The 18976-nt window shown below is 38.9% G+C and overlaps 1 protein-coding gene across 1 annotated transcript; it reads left to right on the forward strand.

Moving 5' to 3' along the window:
• Positions 1 to 635: 635 nt before the first annotated feature.
• Positions 636 to 18655, forward strand: LOC139722453 (uncharacterized). The gene is made up of 4 exons (XM_071633747.1): positions 636 to 1364; positions 2797 to 2943; positions 16717 to 16872; positions 17896 to 18655. Exons 1-4 carry the CDS (start codon positions 1188 to 1190, stop codon positions 18553 to 18555), a joined length of 1140 nt encoding a protein of 379 aa, XP_071489848.1. The 5' UTR covers positions 636 to 1187; the 3' UTR covers positions 18556 to 18655.
• The last annotated feature ends 321 nt before the right edge of the window (positions 18656 to 18976 follow it).

The following is an 18976-nucleotide window of genomic DNA, read 5'->3' on the forward strand; positions in this document are numbered from 1 at the left end:
CCTTCTGAAAGAGGCAAGTTGTGCATTCTTTTATAATGCTAGAAAAGTGAAAATATGTTAACTTTGAAAAAAAAAATCTTTAAATCGTTGCACATATGTGACATCACAAGCTATAGTAGTCTTCTCATCCAGCTGTGATCCTGTAGAAACCTCAAAACGTCGATCATAAACTTTTGAACGGGTGTCCCAATTTCACTGATGTGTTCTACTAATATTCCTGCATTCACTCGATCCGCATGTGTAGGTGACATGTCCTTTAAGCCAATTTGGTGGGAGAAAAGTTTTTTTTTTTCCTTTTCATTATTTGATATGATGTACGGCATGGATCGAAGCGTGAGATATTCATACCCAGCCTCATCGTCGTGATATACTTAGTAGGTTGTACGACCACCACCTGTGCTGTGTGACCAAAACAAAGCAGAAGTCGAGAGCCCCGCCCCCACCCTCCTTCCACTCTCCTTGAGCCACGCGGCCAGCGTTCATAACAGCTACCCTATGCATACCGTCAATGTTTACGACGTGTGTGCGTGTGTGATCCGCGTGTGTGTAGGTGTGTTCGTGTACAGTGTGATCGGGAACAGGATCGGGTGTTTATTACCATCGCATTATTATAACTTACCCTGGAATGGCGTTCTCGTAGATTGGGCAAGAAGAGCTAACTTCGCTGCTATTTTCTTCAAGCATTCAGTTCGTTGCAACTATGTGCTGCCTCTGAACCCAGGCTCTGGACTCAAAAATTTCGACATCATGTACAGCTAAGTGACCTTATTTACAATGAATGCAGTGTTTTGAAACATAGATTGTTGCCTGAATGTTGAAAAACTGTCGTCGAGTTAGATCGTCCACAGTTCACACACTGCGGTGCACTGTGTGCTGCTGTACTAATGTTATGGTATAGCTCGCTCAGCTCACTTTGGCTGTAGTAGCTGTGTAGAGTCGCTGTAGATGTCGTGTAGCACCAGGGCAGCGCAGCTATCTCCACGAAGGTACGTGGAGAACTTCAAGTTTTGTCTGTGATTAAACAGACGCCTGTAATAAAAATCATTATTAACACGGCCACACTGTATCCTCCCAAGCCTTGGCTACCACTGGTGCAAAATTCCAAGTGTGAAATCAAGTCTCAAGGGACGTAAATGTGGCGTGAGTCCACATGAAAAGAGAAACAAGGCGAAGCCAGAATTGCAGAAATGGATGATACAGCCGACGACCCACTTTGCTTACAAACAATTGCAGCCAGCAGCAGCAGCAGCTCCCCTTGTACTGGTGGTGCTGGTAGTGGCAGCTTGCCTGTGGTGACGGTGGAGAGCGAAGTAAACAACAATGTCTACGAAGTTGAAAAAATCACCAGGATGTCCTTGGTACAAGTGAGTTTTAGGGACGCTTTTTAAAATTCCAATGGTTTGTACACTATGGGCATAATAGACTCTACTCTCTAGAACCCTTACCATAATTAATTCAGTGAAAACTGAACCATTTACAAAATTGCCAAGTTTCCTACATTATTGTACTTGTAGATCCTTCAGGAGGCAGCGCTAGTAAACAGTAGTGGCGGATCCAGGGGGGAGCACACCAGGTGCACGCCCCCCTTTATTTTGTGCCAAAACAAAAGAAATTTAAGAAATTTGGGGGAGGGGGAGGTGTGTGCACCCCCTCTTTTCAGAATTCCTGGATCCGCCTCTGAGTAAACAAATGACTTTCCTATCCAGGTGGATATTGTGAATTTCATGAAATCAAATTGCACAAAATTGAGGGGAAGTAGATAACCTGCCAATCTGTCATTGAGAAGCATTGATTGATATCAACATTGACTTTCATGCTGTTGCTCAAAGCAAGTCACTGAGTCACTCATGAGAGTGATAATACTGTATGAATATGCTGTCTGTCATGCCTGCACAATCTGAAACTGAACTTGGAAGTTTCACTTAAAAGCCAGATATTATGCAATGTATCATTCGAGCAAAGTTTGCTGGGAGCTAAAATTTGATGTACAAATGATTATGGCAAGTTTAAAGAAGTTGGTTGAGAAATGTGTGTGTAAGTGTGTGTATTTACAGTATGTCTGTCTATTTGTCTATTAAATGTGTATGTGTGTGTCTGTGAATGTTTTGAGTGCACTCTAGAAACTAATTTTCAACCAACTTCAGTCAACTTGTCATACAATAAATCATGTTTATAATGTCTGGTTATGACTTTTAGCTCCCATTTTATAGAAAGATAGATGTCGCATTATACAAGGTGGCAAAACTTCATTTTCATATCAAATGCAGGCAGAATGTACATGTACATTGTATGTATTTGCAGCAATCGACTTGTGAAGAGTAAGTTGTTCTGAGCAACAACATGAAAGTTGATATTGATAGTTGATATTGATATCAACACTCCCAATTTTGCTGCATTTTGGTTTCATGTTTAATTTGAGATACCAACATATGAAAGTACATTAAAGCGCTCAGAAGGCATCTTATGAATTAAACAGACTCTTCAGTAACAACAGAATATCAAATTTTCCATGATTCAGAGAAAATTTTTTCCCTCTGAGGTGCAAGTATCTCCCAGATTCCTCTTTGGAACCTTATTCATTGTGCTTGTATGTGGATATAATCTGTACATGTAGGTAGTGAGCCTTTACCAACAGCCTGAAGTCAGACTTCCCAGTAGAACCCAGCAGGGATAGGATTAGAAAATCGAGAGTCCCCCAATCAGAAGCTGTTTACACTTTGGCCAAGAGTGCTCAAATGGTCATGTGATCCGATATGAGTTTTCATTGTCATTTGTGTTTTGCATACCCTGCCACAGAACAAAATCTGGTTCCGTGTGCGATGGAAAGGCTACGGAAAGGAGATGGACACTTGGGAGCCACGCGAAAACCTGGATTGCTGCAAGGAACTCTTAGATGCCTATGTGTCAAAGGTCAAGGGCAAAAAGTACAAACAGAAAAAGAGAGTGAGTATGGTGGTCTTGTCAGTATTAGAAGTATGTATCCATTGAAATATAATTTCTGGATTAAGTGTAGATTTAAAGTTAAAAGGTTATGCATACTTTTAGAATTTTTAGTAGGTTGGTATGGGGTTAGGGTGTAGGTTAGGTTTATAGATAAATTTAAGGTATTTTGTTAGGATGACCAAGTACATGCATGTACAAACCTTATGGCAGCAGAATGTACAGTATGTCCCAAAAAAAATTACAACGCGGCCCTCCGCAATGATATCTTAAAAAATAGTGAATCAATCTAAATACAAATTCAGGGTATGAAACTATACCGGTAACTCATAGCCCACATCTTACAGAAAACCCCATTCGATTTGCTTCAGTGGTCAAAGAGAAATACGGAATTTTGTAGAGGATGTCGGGAATCTCTTCTGTCCAAATTCTGTCTATTATTCACACATAAGAGCATTGAATTGCTAAAATTAGAAGAATCAGACTCACGGCATGCTTTACAACAATCCGCATTTCTCTGTGACCGCTTAACCAAATTGAATGGGGTTTTCTGCAACATAGAGCTAAGATGTTATATTTTAAGACCCTGAAGTAGCACTTAGACAGGTTGATCATATTAGGTGTTATCAATTCGAAAATCTGATTGTAATTTTTGGGGTGACTTACTGCAGTATGTCCCCCAAAAAATTACAATCAGCTTTTCGCATTGACAATGCCCAATATGATTACATTTTGTAAATGCTACTTCAGGATCTTAAAATATAACATTTTAGCTCTGTTTTACAAAATCCCCATTCGATTTGGCTGAGCGGTCACATAGATATGTGGATTGTTGTAAAGCATGTCATGAATCGGATTCTTCCGAGTTAAGCATTTCGATGATCTTGTGTGTGAATAATAGACAGAACTTGGACAGAAGAGATTCTCGACATCCTCTACAAAATTCCGCATTTCTCTTTGACCACTGAAGCAAATCGAGTGGGGTTTTCTGTAAGATGTGGGCAGTGAGTTATAGTTTCATACCCTGAATTTTTATTTAGATTGATTCACTATCTTTAAAGATATCATTGCGGAGGGCCCCGTTGTAATTTTTTTGGGGACATACTGTATAGTGACCCGCTACAACAAAAGGATCCTAAAGTCGCTGACGGGTCAGCAGAGAAAATTGAGTTCAAAGTCAGATCATCAAAATCCGTCAAAATGTTCAGATTTCTGTCTTTGACATAATTTTGTAGTCTAATGTATCTTCTTTCATCTGCCGGAATTTCGAAGCTAAATGATCAAAGGAAAGGCAAGAAAATAGCATTTTCTGGGCCATGATTTTCCGACTTTCAGCGGAACAGAAACGTGTCCGAAGATTTGGATTTAGCGCCGCAGCTAGACTCTGCCCCTAGCAACGAGGGAGTGATCTCGTTGGTCAGCGCGTGGCATCCGGGTTACTGATTGGTCATGCGTAGACCGCTGGCGCTAAGCTTGAATGAACATCGCAGAGGTTGCCAGGAGCGTACCTTCTGTTGTCAAATGGTGAAAACTGTCTTGCTTCCCCTTGATCATGATAGCGTCAGAAGGAAAATTTGAAGGCGGTCTTCTCGGAACGCTGATTTCTTAAACCACTCGACATGCGCTAATAAAATTATCCATATCTCCGCAACTGAGTACTTTTATGAGTCATGTTATATATAAAAATGACATTAAAGTGGAAGAGTACCGGAATAATGTCATGTCATTTTCAGAAAATTGTCCTCCCCCGACTTTCGGATCCTTTTGTTGCAGCGGGTCACATATATATTTCATATTTAGCAACAACATTGCAGATCAGAGCTGATGTTAACACATCTAATAGCCCAATTTGGTTCAAATTTTGATGAGTGATCCTTGACTTGTTACTCTACATTGTGGCAATATGACAAAAAGTTGTAATGAAAAACAGTTAAGCATGACTTGAATATGAAAGTGTTATTAATGCCATAATAGATTGGGACTTCGAGCGTCACCTTCTCTGTTGCACGGCTGTCAACCTCTGACAAGCTTTATTAAATGGGAATTTACCCCAAGTATGTGTGGATTCAGTGAACAGAGAAATAGCAGAATAACATGGTGAGTGAAGTTTGAATATAAATCAGGCAATCCTTTCAAAATTCTGATCAAATCAATGTCCCTTCCTCACTTGACAAGAAGGCTACAACAATATGTGATGTCACAAAAGAGGAATGATGCTCCAAAAAGATGAAATGAAGTCTATAAAATCTCACATTTTATGAAATGTTCCTTCATGTGTGTAAACTTCTTTCTGAGACATCCTCCTGCTCTCTGAAAGAGGTATTAAAGTCTAGTGCTCTTTTGTGGGATGGTAGAAAAATTCAAATATGTGGAATCCTCTTTATTTTTTTCTTAGCAGTTACAACATCAAAACTTTAAAAATTCATAACTTTTGCATCAATTGCCAGATTTTCCTCAAACTTTCACTGAATTTGATCTACTAATGTTGCTGCTTTCACTCAATCCACATTACTCTTTGGGTTCTGATTCCTTGAAGTTGAGTAATACATGCACTTCAAATGTCAGTAATCTTTGTAATATGATGTACATGTAGCATCAGTACTTTGTACATGTATACGTATGTAAAGGTAAACGTTTCAGCCAAAAGCCATGTTGGTTGCAAACATAGCAAATTATGCCTCTGAAGAAGTTTTTAAAGTGTAGCGAGTGCGAGGGATACGTACAGTGCTCAAGGAGCCCAGATGATATGTTCTGTGATAATCTAAAGGCACATTTAAACTTTATTTTACCAGCTTCAATTGAAAAGCAACAGCTCTACTCTGTTTAGAGACAGTACAATGTATATCACTTTTAAAACATGTTTGACAGTTCAACAATAGTATGGATGATTTTTTTTTTTCTTAGCCATTGTATTGCAGTGTCATCAAAACCTAGACTCATGCCACTCTTAAATTTACACACATGGTATCACATTATCAGAATGTAATTTGCATACAAATGAAACTGTATCCATTAATTTTTTATGCTATTAGCAATGTTGTGAATGCGGTCACCCTATCATCAATGAAAGCTGTCATCGCAAATAAGCTCTTAACTACAAGTTGTACATGTACGTATGTTCACATGGTCTCTCATCAATGATATGACATACATGTACATGTATAGAAAGCTACAATGTAACAACAAACTGCACTTGATAAAATCCAGAAGTGCTATATGTACCACATGTATATGACCCCATTTCATGCTTACTTTAGCTTTTGTGTGCAGGCTTTCAGTCACTGGTAGTAAATATATGCTTTCAGCAATATATACAAAAATCATAGAGGAACTGATGTCATCTCTTCACAACTCTCCCTTTGGTGTGAACTCGCACAAAAGATTTAAATTTTTTTTTTTCCTCAACATTTTTGTTAAAAATGTAAATTGATCAGCAGCTGCGATCTTACAAATTTCATTTAGGTACAGAGGACAAACAAATTTAAGAAAACCCATACCTCATATATCTCCAACCCTCTACTTAATCTGTTGCTTTCATTTAATATGCTTTGTCCACCTTGGACTTCTTTAACATAATAATGTCAGAATTTGGGAGCTTGGGTATTTGTTATAAAGTTCATGTTGTCACTGCCAGCACCCAGGGATAGCCTGGTGGTAGTGTAACTGCCTGGAAAGCAGTAGATGACAGGTTCGATTCCCACTGGTTACTTTATTATGACATAGATCATCAGTTGCAGGCTTTACAAATGTCACTTGTACAGAGGGCAGACAAATTGAAGAAAACTCATATACCTCATTTTTTTTTTTTTGTTTCAACCTCTTCACTCCCTCTGAAAAAACAAAAACAAAAACAAAAAATGAGAGAGGACTTTGTTGCTTGGGGATTATTAGACTGCAATAATTTGATGTGAAAAGGTACAAGTGTAATTGATTTCATGTCAAAAAGGGATATTTAGTGAAGATAACCATATTATATGGGAGACATGACGAGAGGTATTGGACATCATTACTTCTCTATACTTTTTTTTTTTATTCAGTAATATCACTGATTCTTCTAAACACTGAAAACTTCAGAATGTAAAAACTGTCTCCCAAAGCACATGTGTTTCACATCGTGAGTCCAATTTTGATTGATCTTTTGTCATTCTTATAGTCTAATTTTGCTCAGTTTCAAGGCAACTTGAACATGGTCTGGAATTTCACTGTATTAACAAATTTTCAAAGCATACCATCTTTGTGAATATGGCATTCCTGCTGAACAAACACAAAGAAGCAAGGTACAGATGTATGTTTGACAAGTGATACTCTCTGTAAAAGACTCTTATACCAGTAACTAAATTGAACAAATGTGTATACATCAACAAAACATACCTTCAGGTTAGTAAATGCTGATGCTACTACTGCTACTGCTACTGTTACTGTATGTTGTACCACCACCACCACTGTCACTGCTACAACTGTACTACTACTACTGCTACTACTACTGCTACTACTATTACTTATAAGATTGCCTTTTAGAAAGAGATAAGTCTTGAGGAGTGACTTAAACGAATATAAGGTATTGGCCTGTCGGATACTGATTGGGTGATTGTTCCCTTAATGATATTAGTTTTTAAAGATGAAATCCACTCCAAAAATGAATAAACTTCAAAAGAAAGAGAAAAATATTCCATTATATAGAATGATACAAAAATGACAAAAATTGGATAAGAAATGAGGAAGATGTGACATTCGGAAATTTCACATTTTTTCAGAAAACATTTCTTGACCAGTCCTTAAGAATATTCAAATGAGCGAGTTGATGATGTCATGCCTTCACATTATGTTATAATCTGAAATTTGGAAAAATTATTATTTTTAGCTAGGCCAAGTAAAAGCATGTTCCCATACCAACATGTATATCAGAGTTCACAGTTCTTTCGACGGCTGAAATATGTGATTTTTGTCATTTCTGTATATGTATGCAAAATGCATGGGAAATTGTGAGAGCATGACATCGTCAACTTGCTGATTTGAATATTCATAAGGACTGGTCAAGAAATGTTAAAAAAAAAGTTAAGATTTCAAATGTATATCTTTCTTATTTCTTATTCCATTTCTGTCATCTTTGTATTGTTCTGTAGGGAATATTTTTCTCTTTCTTTTGAAGTTTATTTATTTTTGGGGTGGATTTCTTCTTCATTGGGGCAAGAAAAGAAAAAGCATGATCTCCATGATATGTACTGGTACTACAACATGTACCTGTAGGTCTGGTACATAACTGGAGATTGGCAGTGGTGGCGGAACAAAGTCATTTGTAGTCGTGGAGGATGAATAAATTTGATTATTGAGGTGTGTATGTATTCAGTGATATGAAATTTTTGTTTTCATTTCATCACAGTGCATGTAGGCCTACAGTGGACGTTTCTGTTTCTACAAACTGAGTATTGTCCTTGATGTATAGATTAAAGTATCATGTAGCAGGCAATAATGTGAAGCTTCTTTTCATTTTATCTTTCTCTCAATAGGGCTTTTTACACTTGTAAATTTTTGCTTAGTTTCGTACCAACGGTGGGGCTAAGGGGGGACCTTAGCCCCACCGTTGGTACGGGACTATCCTTAGCCCACTTTCTGTTTACACTTGTTTTTGCCAAAGTGGGCTAGCCCCACCAATAGTACCGTACTATCTGGCCCTGCAAAATAGCAGGGTTAGCACCGCAATTGCGGTGCCAAGCAAGTGAGTGTAAACAGAACGAAAAAATAATCCTGGGCTAAGCGACGGAGACGAAGTCCAACCCTCACTGACCAATCAGAAACGAGGTAATCAAGTGCTGCCGGTGCGTGCGTGTACGTGTACAGTACACAGCGTAATCATGAATATTCATGTGGTTTGGAAAGTCCGGGGCTAATAAATACGAATGTGTAAAAAGGTCAGTTTTCTCCTTAGCCCCGGACAAGAGATAGTACGGGACTAATTGGCGAGTGTAAAAAGCTGAAAAAATTGGTACGGGACTAACGATAGTCCTGGGTCAGAGAAAGTCCGGGGTTAAGAAACACAAGTGTAAAAAGGGCTAATGTGTGAAAGGGTCTTAAAACCAGAGAAAACAAACTGTGCTGGGGTCAAATTGTAATCTACACACATGACAGCATTATTATTTTTGCTTCATTTTTTTTTTTGCCTTGTAATTTTTAGAGGAAATGAAAAAAAAAATACTGTTGGTGTGTATGTAACTGCTTTTTGCTTTTTAAATCACTGTATTTTTGCATAGTGGGATGGACCATTCTACAGCATTTCAAAGCAAATGATTGGGAAATTTTGCATTTCAAATTATTTGGTTTTAATGGCATTACACTGTACTTTTGATCCTTCCGTCACTTATCGGAATTATTCATCTTTTATCTACATTGTATATTTGCTGGCATACTGTGTTGGTGCATGCAGTGCAAATTCTTTACCAAAAACAACCATTCTCTTGCAAATACATATGAGACAATAATAAAAAAGTTGAGATGTACATGCCGGTTATTATGAGATACCCAAGTGTAATGTCCAGACCAACCTTCAACCGTCTGACCATTAATGGCCCAACTCATACCCCAAACCTATCATCTGTCAAACACCCAGCCTCACACAATTCATCACCCATACATAACAACATTTTATTACGACGATGTATTTTCCATGTATTTCAGATTTGTACCGACCACCAAGACTTGCAATAAACATACCAGTTATCCTCCCAACTATGAGGCCCATTTACACTTGCTTGGAAAAATCGTGATTTTTCTAAAATCGCGACATTTGGGTGCAAGTTGCTAAGCATCTACACCCAAACGCCCTCGAGACATCGCCAGAAAAATCGTCAGCAGGAGTGCGATTTTTTGAAACATCGCGATGTTTGAGGCGAAGTTAGTGAGTGTAAACCCAGGTTGCAGAAATATCGTGATTTTTCATCACGTGACTTTCGGTATCGGATTGCACCGGGAGTTTATGCGCGCTCCCGATCCCTCCTTGGGACGTGTAGAGAGTACGTCGGTCATTGGCCAGAGTACTGGTACACGGTATCATGCTGTACAGGTCTAAACGGCCGATCCTCGATTGGCTCGTGATCTCTCACCTCCCTCTCCCTGATGAAACAACAGGGTGTAGTAAATAAAAACTAGTAGCAGACCTGAAGTTCTACAACCACTCATCATCACCCCATGATGACTTGACAAAATAATGTTCTCCCAGATATGCATTGATTTTGGGAGTACCCATGCTTCTCTTGGTATTATGTACATTGTTTGTGGAATACAGGAGTACGTAACAAGTGTCGGTAAAACAATGGTGAGTTCTTGCTGTCGCCTGATAAAATACCAGTCCTAAAAAAAAAAACGAGCCTGCTTCTCACTTTCGTTACATCGGTGAAATTTCATGATCCTCGATCCTGAATGCCGCTTTCATCAGCTTTCTCAACTTACATGTAGATGAAGTTTTACACACCTGCTACTACGTATGTGATCTATAGCAAGCTATGTAGTTTTACTGTAAGTTTACACTCGAGAGAAACACAAATTTATGTGTGCATTGTACTGGTGATAAAAAGCCCTGGCTCAACGTTCCAACCAGCTAGCTGTACACAAAATATACTGCACTGCATTGAAAACGAACAAAATAGCGCGCGCTTCCACTCAGCTACCGTGTTGAAAAGAGGTAAATTACACATGCGCACTACCGACCAAAATATCGCGATGTTTCGTGAAGCTCAAACTTCGCATACTTTTGAGCAAGTGTAAACGGTGGAACCAAAAATAACGATTTTAAAAATTGTGATGTTAGTAGGTGTAAATGCGGCTATGGTCGAGTGAAGACTCATTTGTTCCAGTAAGCATTTTTATGTAGCTACACACATACAGCTATTTACACCCAAGAAGGGTATTTCTTCTCCTGTGTCATTTTATTTTCACACCATGTGAATCATGTAATGTTCAGACATTATGTGAATTATGGTAGAATGGTAATTTAGTAACTTTGCAACATGGTTTGTGTAAATTTATCATAGCTTGCTACATGTTGTAGATTGTGGTGGCTTCAGAATATCTTTAGCACCAATCAGTCCATATGGCTGCTGGTACCAATATTGCTGGATACAATATGTACCTCAACGATATAATTTTATGACCTAATGTTAAATTGATTCAAGAAGCCTGCTTGCATGGTTGGGTACAGAGTGATTTTTCCTGGTTTGAATGGGTAACTTGCTTGATGTGCAGCTGTCATCATCATCATGTAGCTACCATTAATTTTACGTTGACTTCCCTGTTGCCATGGCAATTTCTTTGCTGAATTTTGGTCCTGTTTGCTTGTGTATGCAAGTGTCAAGCACAGCAGAGAGGGTATTAACACACACACACACACACACACACACACACACACACACACACACACACAAACATATAATGCACAGCTTGGAGAGAGAGCTGTTCATTGTTCAAACATGCCGGTGATGATTATTCCGCAGAATGGATGTGGCTGAGATGCAATCTTGGTAGGTTATAGCTACAGTGAAGGCCCTTGTTGTAATGTAAACTGAGATGGTACCTTCAACACTGCACACCAGTGCATGGTTAGGCGCCTGCTTGCCACTTTGTCTTGCAGTAATTGGTTCTCCAAACAGCATATATCTGCAACACAATAAAAACAGGACATTTTTTTCACTGTGATAATGCTTCAAGCTCTAGTTTCCTTTCTATACCATTACGTAAAGTGGTACAATGTATATTCAATGCTCGGCAAATTACTATGCTAGGCTATTTCTCATACTACATCTGTATGGCGTGAATCCATGATCTGGGATATTAAAGTGTGATAATTAGTAGCATCATGCTCATGGTGCAAATTATTACCATTATTATTATATCTAGGCCTACATGTATTTTTTTTTTTTTTTTTTTTTGGGGGGGGGGATTGGGGGAGTGGGGTCTAATCAAATTCAGCTGGTGTACCAGGTATGTATTCTATTATGATCCCTTTTAGTACTTGAGTACCGGTGCTACTGATGCATCTCATTGCATTTTGTTTTATGGATGATTACATCCAAACTCGTACCCTTGAATGAGTACAAACTTCTTGAATTACTACACATACATGTAGTAAGTGTGACCACCTAAACATACAATGTAGTCACTAAATTTCAAATTATACATGTATTTACCCATTTTAACGTTTACTTTCATTCAAGCCAAGACATTTTGAGCAAAGTTATGGGTCAACCAGTTTTTGTTCATTTCTGACCATCTGGTGAATGCTTTTCCTGTGGTTGTTGCTTGGTAAATTTTAATCTACTACATGTACATCGTATGTACATATTATATACTGTTTTTGTACACATACATACTGTACAGCTGTACGTAATGTATTTCTCTCCACGTGTTACCATAGTGCTGACAGTGTTTTTGGATTACGGTAGCGAATGCTGTCAAGGTTGATGAAAAGGATTGAGCTCTTGAAACTCAATGGTACACTGTAGCTCCAAGGTTGTCCATGGATGACTGAGTTCAATGTGGGAATACTGTTGTAGGTGTCGGAGTCCCAGTGTCATGTGTAGAGCCTATCAATTGAAAGATTCATGGCCCGAACAGAGAAAAAAAAAAATTAACAAAATAACGTGGCAGCAAGTTCTACACATGAAAACAGCAGATAGTAAAGTAGATGAAAAATTAAACATCAGCTATTTAAAATGAGAATGCAGTACTTGACGATCAAGTCCTAACCAGTGTTGCAATAGTTTTGCAACATTTTGACAAAAGTAGTCAATTCTTCTTTTTGTGTATCTTATTTTTTATTCTACAGAAGGACTATCAAAATACATCGTAGAATTTAGATGGTATCCTCCATTCATGAAATCATGTTTACCGATTGGTCTATTTAAATACATGTAGCATCATGTGACCAAACGTAACATTGCTACATATATGTTTAAGACAAAATGCTGATCAAAGAGAAATGTGCCATATTGTGACATCATAATTCATGGTACTACAAAAGTGTATCAATGGTGTGTGTAAAGTGTTATCGGCATCAGCCTCGTGATACAACTGCATGGTTCGCTGCATGATCAAATATTGTCAACAAATGACAAAGCTAGAGGAATATTTATTGGAAGTGAAAATGTTTTGTGATTTTATTTCAAAAGATATGTTTTAGAATATAAAGCAAATAATTTACATTGCATTGTGCACTATTTTGAGCCTATATAATGGATTCCTGGGTGACAGAAATTGCAGTATTTTCAATAGTGACTATTCCTGTCACTTTATCCTTAATTTCAACTTCCGGCTCTCAATGCATGGTATGTACTAGTTTGTTACATACACATGTACGGTAGAAGGCGAGAGCCAGGGTTTGCAGGGCTGCCAACTCTCACACATTTTGGTCCTTTCTCACTCTAAAACTTTATTTCATTTACATGCATTTCTATTGATCTCACGCATTTTGACTCCTAAATTATATCATTGGCCTATGGGAGTCTCACTCTCAACTAGTTTCCAGTGTTGGCAGCCCTGGGTTTGTCCAATCTGTTCTATGAGTGTAAATTTATTTGATTGTGGCAAGATCAGTCAAGAGCAATTTGTTCATCTACTACAATGTACCTGTGTGATGTACAGATGTACAAACTCATTTTGAATGATTTCCATCTACAGCTATATGACAAGCTACATTTTGTACATATAACCATATGCCACATACAATGTACATGTACATGGTGTGTAATGCTTAGAGAGGACAGGCGGCTGTGGAAGTCTGGCTATTTATGTACAGTGTAATAGTAAATACATTCTTTTCCAACCTGTATTATGCCAACAAATGTTGATGAGACATGATGTGTGTCAGATTGTTGGCACTCTGCCAAAATTCTCTTGAATATATTCCAGGCTGGATGTATTGTAATTTGCAATCCTTCACCATACTACCTTGGTGACATTGCAGATATTTGAACAGATTATGCAGAAACACTACATGTAAATTTGAAAAATCTGTAAGAAAATTTTATTTGAAAATAAAAAGTTCCAAGAGATATCCTGACCTCTTCAGCTAATTTCTGAGTCTATAGTGTTTGAATCTTTTGATTCATTTTATTTTTTTTTTAGGAACCATTTTGCGTATAAATGCAGATACCCAGTCTCTTGCACGTTTTATGGCATCCAAGGTTTAAAGCTTGTTTTCTCAAAACTGTGTTTGGTTCTGATCACTGTGGTACTGGAACTTTGGTTCTACTTGTTTTGGACAAGTGGATCTGTAGAAAAATAGGGACTGGACTGGTAATGAAATACCAAAAAGTTTGAATTAATATTTGATAATTTATCAGACTCTCAGAATGGCAGATCACATTCAAGAAATCATGTAATAATTAATATGCCAAACCCCCTCAACCAGTGTCAGCTCGCTTTTTTTTTTAACTGACTACTATTTTTTTTTTTTCATTTTACCCAGTCATCTCATATGCAGAATGGTTACATTTTTTTTTTTTTGGCAGTATTTTGTATTGTTTGTTTCTTTTTGGCCATAAATGTTGCAGGTTTCATTAAAAATGCTACCTTTTCCAAATGGTATTACTAATTATACCCCCGCCAAACGAAGTTTGAAGGGGGTATATAGGAATCAGCGGACGGTCGGGCGGTCGGGCAGACGGTCGGGCGGTCGGTCCGTTGCAAATCTTGCGTCGCGAACTACTTCCTCAGTTTTCAACCGATTCCCATAAAACTTGGCACAGATGTGTACCTTGGGTTGTAGATGTGCAAGACATATTTTTTGACAGTACCCAAAAGTACGTTGCCATGGTAACGGCATATTATGGGCAAAAATGGGTACAAATCTTGCGACGCGAACTCCTCCCACAGTTTTTGATCAATTTTTATGAAATTAGGTACAGATGTTCATCTGAATATGTTAATGTGCAAGACACATATTTCCGCAGTGGCAAAAAGTGCGTTGCCATGGTAACGGCATGTTATTGGTAAAATATAGGGCAAAATGCTTCATGGCAAAACTGCTTCATCAGTGTTCTTCCAATTCTCATGGAATTCATATTGAATGTTTGTCTTAGGATATAGGTCAGCATGACACATTTCTTGACAGTAACAAAAAGTATGTTGCCATGGTAACAGCTCACATATTAGCCAAAATGATGGAAAATTTTGTGTTGCAAACTACTTCCTCAGTTTTTGCCCAATTTCCATGAAACTTGGTACAGATGTGTGCCTTTGGTTGTAGATGTGCAAGACGCATTTTTCGACAGTACCCGAAAGTACGTTGCCATGGTAACGGCATATTAATGGCAGAAGATCAAGGAAAGATCTCGCGGATTTAACTACTTCCTCAGTTTTTTGACCAAAGCTTATGAAATGCTGTTTTGACCAAAGCTTATGAAATGTTGTTTGGCGGGGTATAACCAGTCGCTGTAGCGACATTTCTAGTTTTATCTATTGCAGGAAAGCTACATTTGTAGAAGTACTGTTTTTCTACCAAAACTATGTTGTTGTTTTTTTCAGCTCTGAGAATACTGCAATGCCATTTTGTACAAGGTTGGCAACCCAACTCATTTATCGGAAACATCTGATACTGAATTATATTTTATGTGCTCTCATCCTTTACACTTTTAGTGTTTTGTAAGTTTAAAGCAAAATTCTCGCTATCGCCAATGACGTAAAAAGTACCCGGATGTTGATTTAAGCGTCATTTACGGTGCATTATGGGATAGTCCGGTAGCAAAATCACTTCCGTTCGTACGCGCGTGATACGTGACTAATGCTATTTACACACACAACCGACTGTATTCTACGTGTACTTCCGGTTTTCTCGACTTGAATTTCAGCTTTACTATGATTTGAAAGTTTTCAATTCTTACGAAATTGCTGTCAATACAACTATTGGTTGTTGCCGCGAAGCTGCCACGTGTTGTTCGCACGACAATACATGAAAAAAATCTGCAGAAATAGGACCCTTACTGGCATGCGAGATGTGACGTGGCAGCGTGGGTGAAGTTTGCGGGTGACTCCACAGCGCAGTACGTGCACGCGCGACTTACTAGTAGTGGTAGTAGCACTAGGTAGTAGGCCTAGTGCCTACGTACATTGTACGTACTTACTTGGAGGAAATTGCTTCGGAGACAGGATAAGTTCGAGATCACTGTTCGTTCCTGATTGTGTTCGCGACATTTCGACAGAGAACAAATAAAGAAAAAAAATGGGCATTCCATGACGATATACTGTATATCCAGGTGGGTGAATATTTTCCAGCATATTTTCAGCGTATATGCAGAGATGACTGATCTGTGGTGTGCACATCGATCGCATGATCAAGCATTACGCTGTACCGGTATGTGTTAGCTTATGCGCTGCGTGCAGTGGTACACATGGTGCATGCTAATGCAAGGCCGGCCGCCGGCGGGGACTACAGTGTACGAGTATGACAGGCCTGGCCACTCGCGCCCGCTGGCTCGGGCGGTATCAAGTACAGCGGCCTACTGTACTAGTATCCGTGGTCGGCGCTGCGCTATAGGTAAGGTACACGTACGCGCACGCTAGCGTTGTGCAAATTATGCCCCGCGCCGGAAGTGCCCTTGCTACCAAGTGCACTAAATCTTGACGAGAAAGCCACATCCGGGTACTTTTTACGTCATTGGCGATAGCAAGAATTGGCAAGGAACATGAATAATCATTTGAAGTGTAGTCATCATTGTAATGATGACTGTTATCATCATTCTTGTAATAATAATCATCAAGTTTTGATCCCAAATATCGCTGTCCCTACAGAGAAAGGTTCAGCGAGCCCTCTTAGAGCAAGAACAGCACAGCAGCAATGGTGGGATTCTTCTGGGTGGGGTGGCGCTGAATGGCCACGTCCAAAAGAAGCGCCAGAAGAAGAGTCGCATGGGGGAAAGAAACGTCCGCACCTACTTCACCCGAGATGTAAGTTTAGAATCATGCTATGTTGCTTTCTGTGTTCCCTGCACCTAGAATGCCAGAAGCAGCTGTTGATTTTTCTGTGATGGTTATGATAAAGATGTGGAATAATGTCAGGTTTATATTATCGTCAACTGAGAACTAGAAGGGCGCTATCGCATTCTAAAATTTGAGCATAGCTAAAAACGAAACATTCAATTTTCGTGAAATAAAAAAGTGTACTTTAAAATCAAAAGTGGGTATATTTATAAGCATTGTTCCAAATATCTGGTAAAATAGTGCCTTAGTTGTTTTGATTTTTAACATTTTACTGAAAATGAAAGTAATAGAAAATTAACACCATAATGTTGAGGAGATCAAGCTCGATCATGTGATACAAATAACTCAATACCCCCAAAATTGTGATAACGCCCTTCTAGTTCTTATCCAGCGATATGTTCATGTCCATATATCATTTTAGAGACTTAGAATGCTAAATGACTGTTATTGTATGCTAACTAAATAATATGTCTTGTAAGAACATCTGTAGACAAAGCTCTTGGATAATGAAGATTCTGTCGCATCTTTACTACAAGTACCTTTACTACTTTTCTACCTTTTCTACCTTTTACTACCTTTCTTTTATCAAGTCTGATTTTGTAAGCCTGTCAATCTGTTGGTTGGATTTTACCCCCAGTTAATGAAGTCACCTTGAAGATGATGTAAAATTGCACTTTATTGATGGAAGCACATCATTTAAACATTGTCATTTTAAATTGAGTAATTATAGATTTTATCATTATTATCATTAGAATTATTATTTCTTCCATCTTTTATTGATGTTATCTCTGTACCAATATCTATCAATGACAATGGCTGCTCCATCATAATGTTAATGATCTGTTTGAATGCATCATGCATGTACATGTACTACGTAAGTCTGTTGCTTGTATGTGCCATAATGGTAGGGAGTCAAAGCATAAAATCATAATTTTTTTTTTTTTTTTTTTTGCGAAATCTTAAAATTTGTTCTTTGACTGGAAATTCCAGGTCCAACCAAAGTGGCGAATCCATCGAGGTCAGGTGGAACTTATTGAGCATGATCCAGTGAGTCCCATCAAGGAAGTGAAGACAGGGAATGGAGCAGCCAGGGTGCAGGGACAGAACGCATCCACCAAACACCGGATCAGTGCCCTCAGTCTACCGTGCAGTTCCAAGAAAGAAGAAAACAAAATGGACGCGGGGAGCAGTGCAGAAGGAAACTGTGGTAGTGTTGAACGCGTCAAGGAGAACAAGAGTGCCAGTAAGTGGAAAGAACACGGAGAACTTGATACGTGTGAGGACAGAATATCCGATAGTGGTGAAGGAAGATCCCTGAACGAAGGATTGCAGAGAACTGCCGGTGGGGAGAAGAAAGTGTCGCGACGGGGAAGGAAGCGAAAAAGCGAGCAGACCGTGAAGGAGCACCGGACGAAGAAGAGGAGGAAGGATGATGGACAGGGCAGACAGCCCAAGGTGAACATTTGGAAGAGCGGCTGCGCAAAAAAGTTCATCAGCAAAGCAAGGAGGAGATCACGGCCAAGGGCGGACGACGGTAGCAGCGACGCATCAGAAAATCATTACAGTGAAACGGGTCGCATCAAGTTAAAGAGATTGGTCATCAGAGAGGTGAATATGAAACAGTGGTACATTTTAGTGTGTCGATTATAATGTTCACCAGTGTTTGTGTTGTGTCAGTGCTAGTGTAATAGGTGAAGCCTGCTGATACGAATTGCTAGACTGCAGGGCCCTTCACAATGGTGGCAATTTGCAATGGTGGCAACAACAACAAAAAATAGAAAAAAAAATCATGTTAGAAATCTGCCCAGCATTATGGTGAAACTGTAGAATGTGCTTGCCTTTTGTGTATGTGTGTGTGTGTGTGTGTTTGATGTACATGTGTATGTAAGTGTGTGTAGGTCCTATGTATGTGTGTGCACGTGTAGATTTGTATGTTTGTATGTGTGAGTATTGTGAGAGTGTGACTGGCTAACACAATTTTCAAGGTGCTTAGCAACATAGTGCATAATTCATCGACTTCACCCCACCAGCTGAGCTTTATGGAGGTGTTTTGTCATTGTTGTTGCTGTGT

This window comes from Diadema antillarum, unplaced genomic scaffold (genome assembly GCF_040938485.1).
Source record: "Diadema antillarum isolate AM-2024a unplaced genomic scaffold, OU_Dant_1.0 scf00000165, whole genome shotgun sequence".
NCBI lineage: Eukaryota > Metazoa > Echinodermata > Echinoidea > Diadematoida > Diadematidae > Diadema > Diadema antillarum.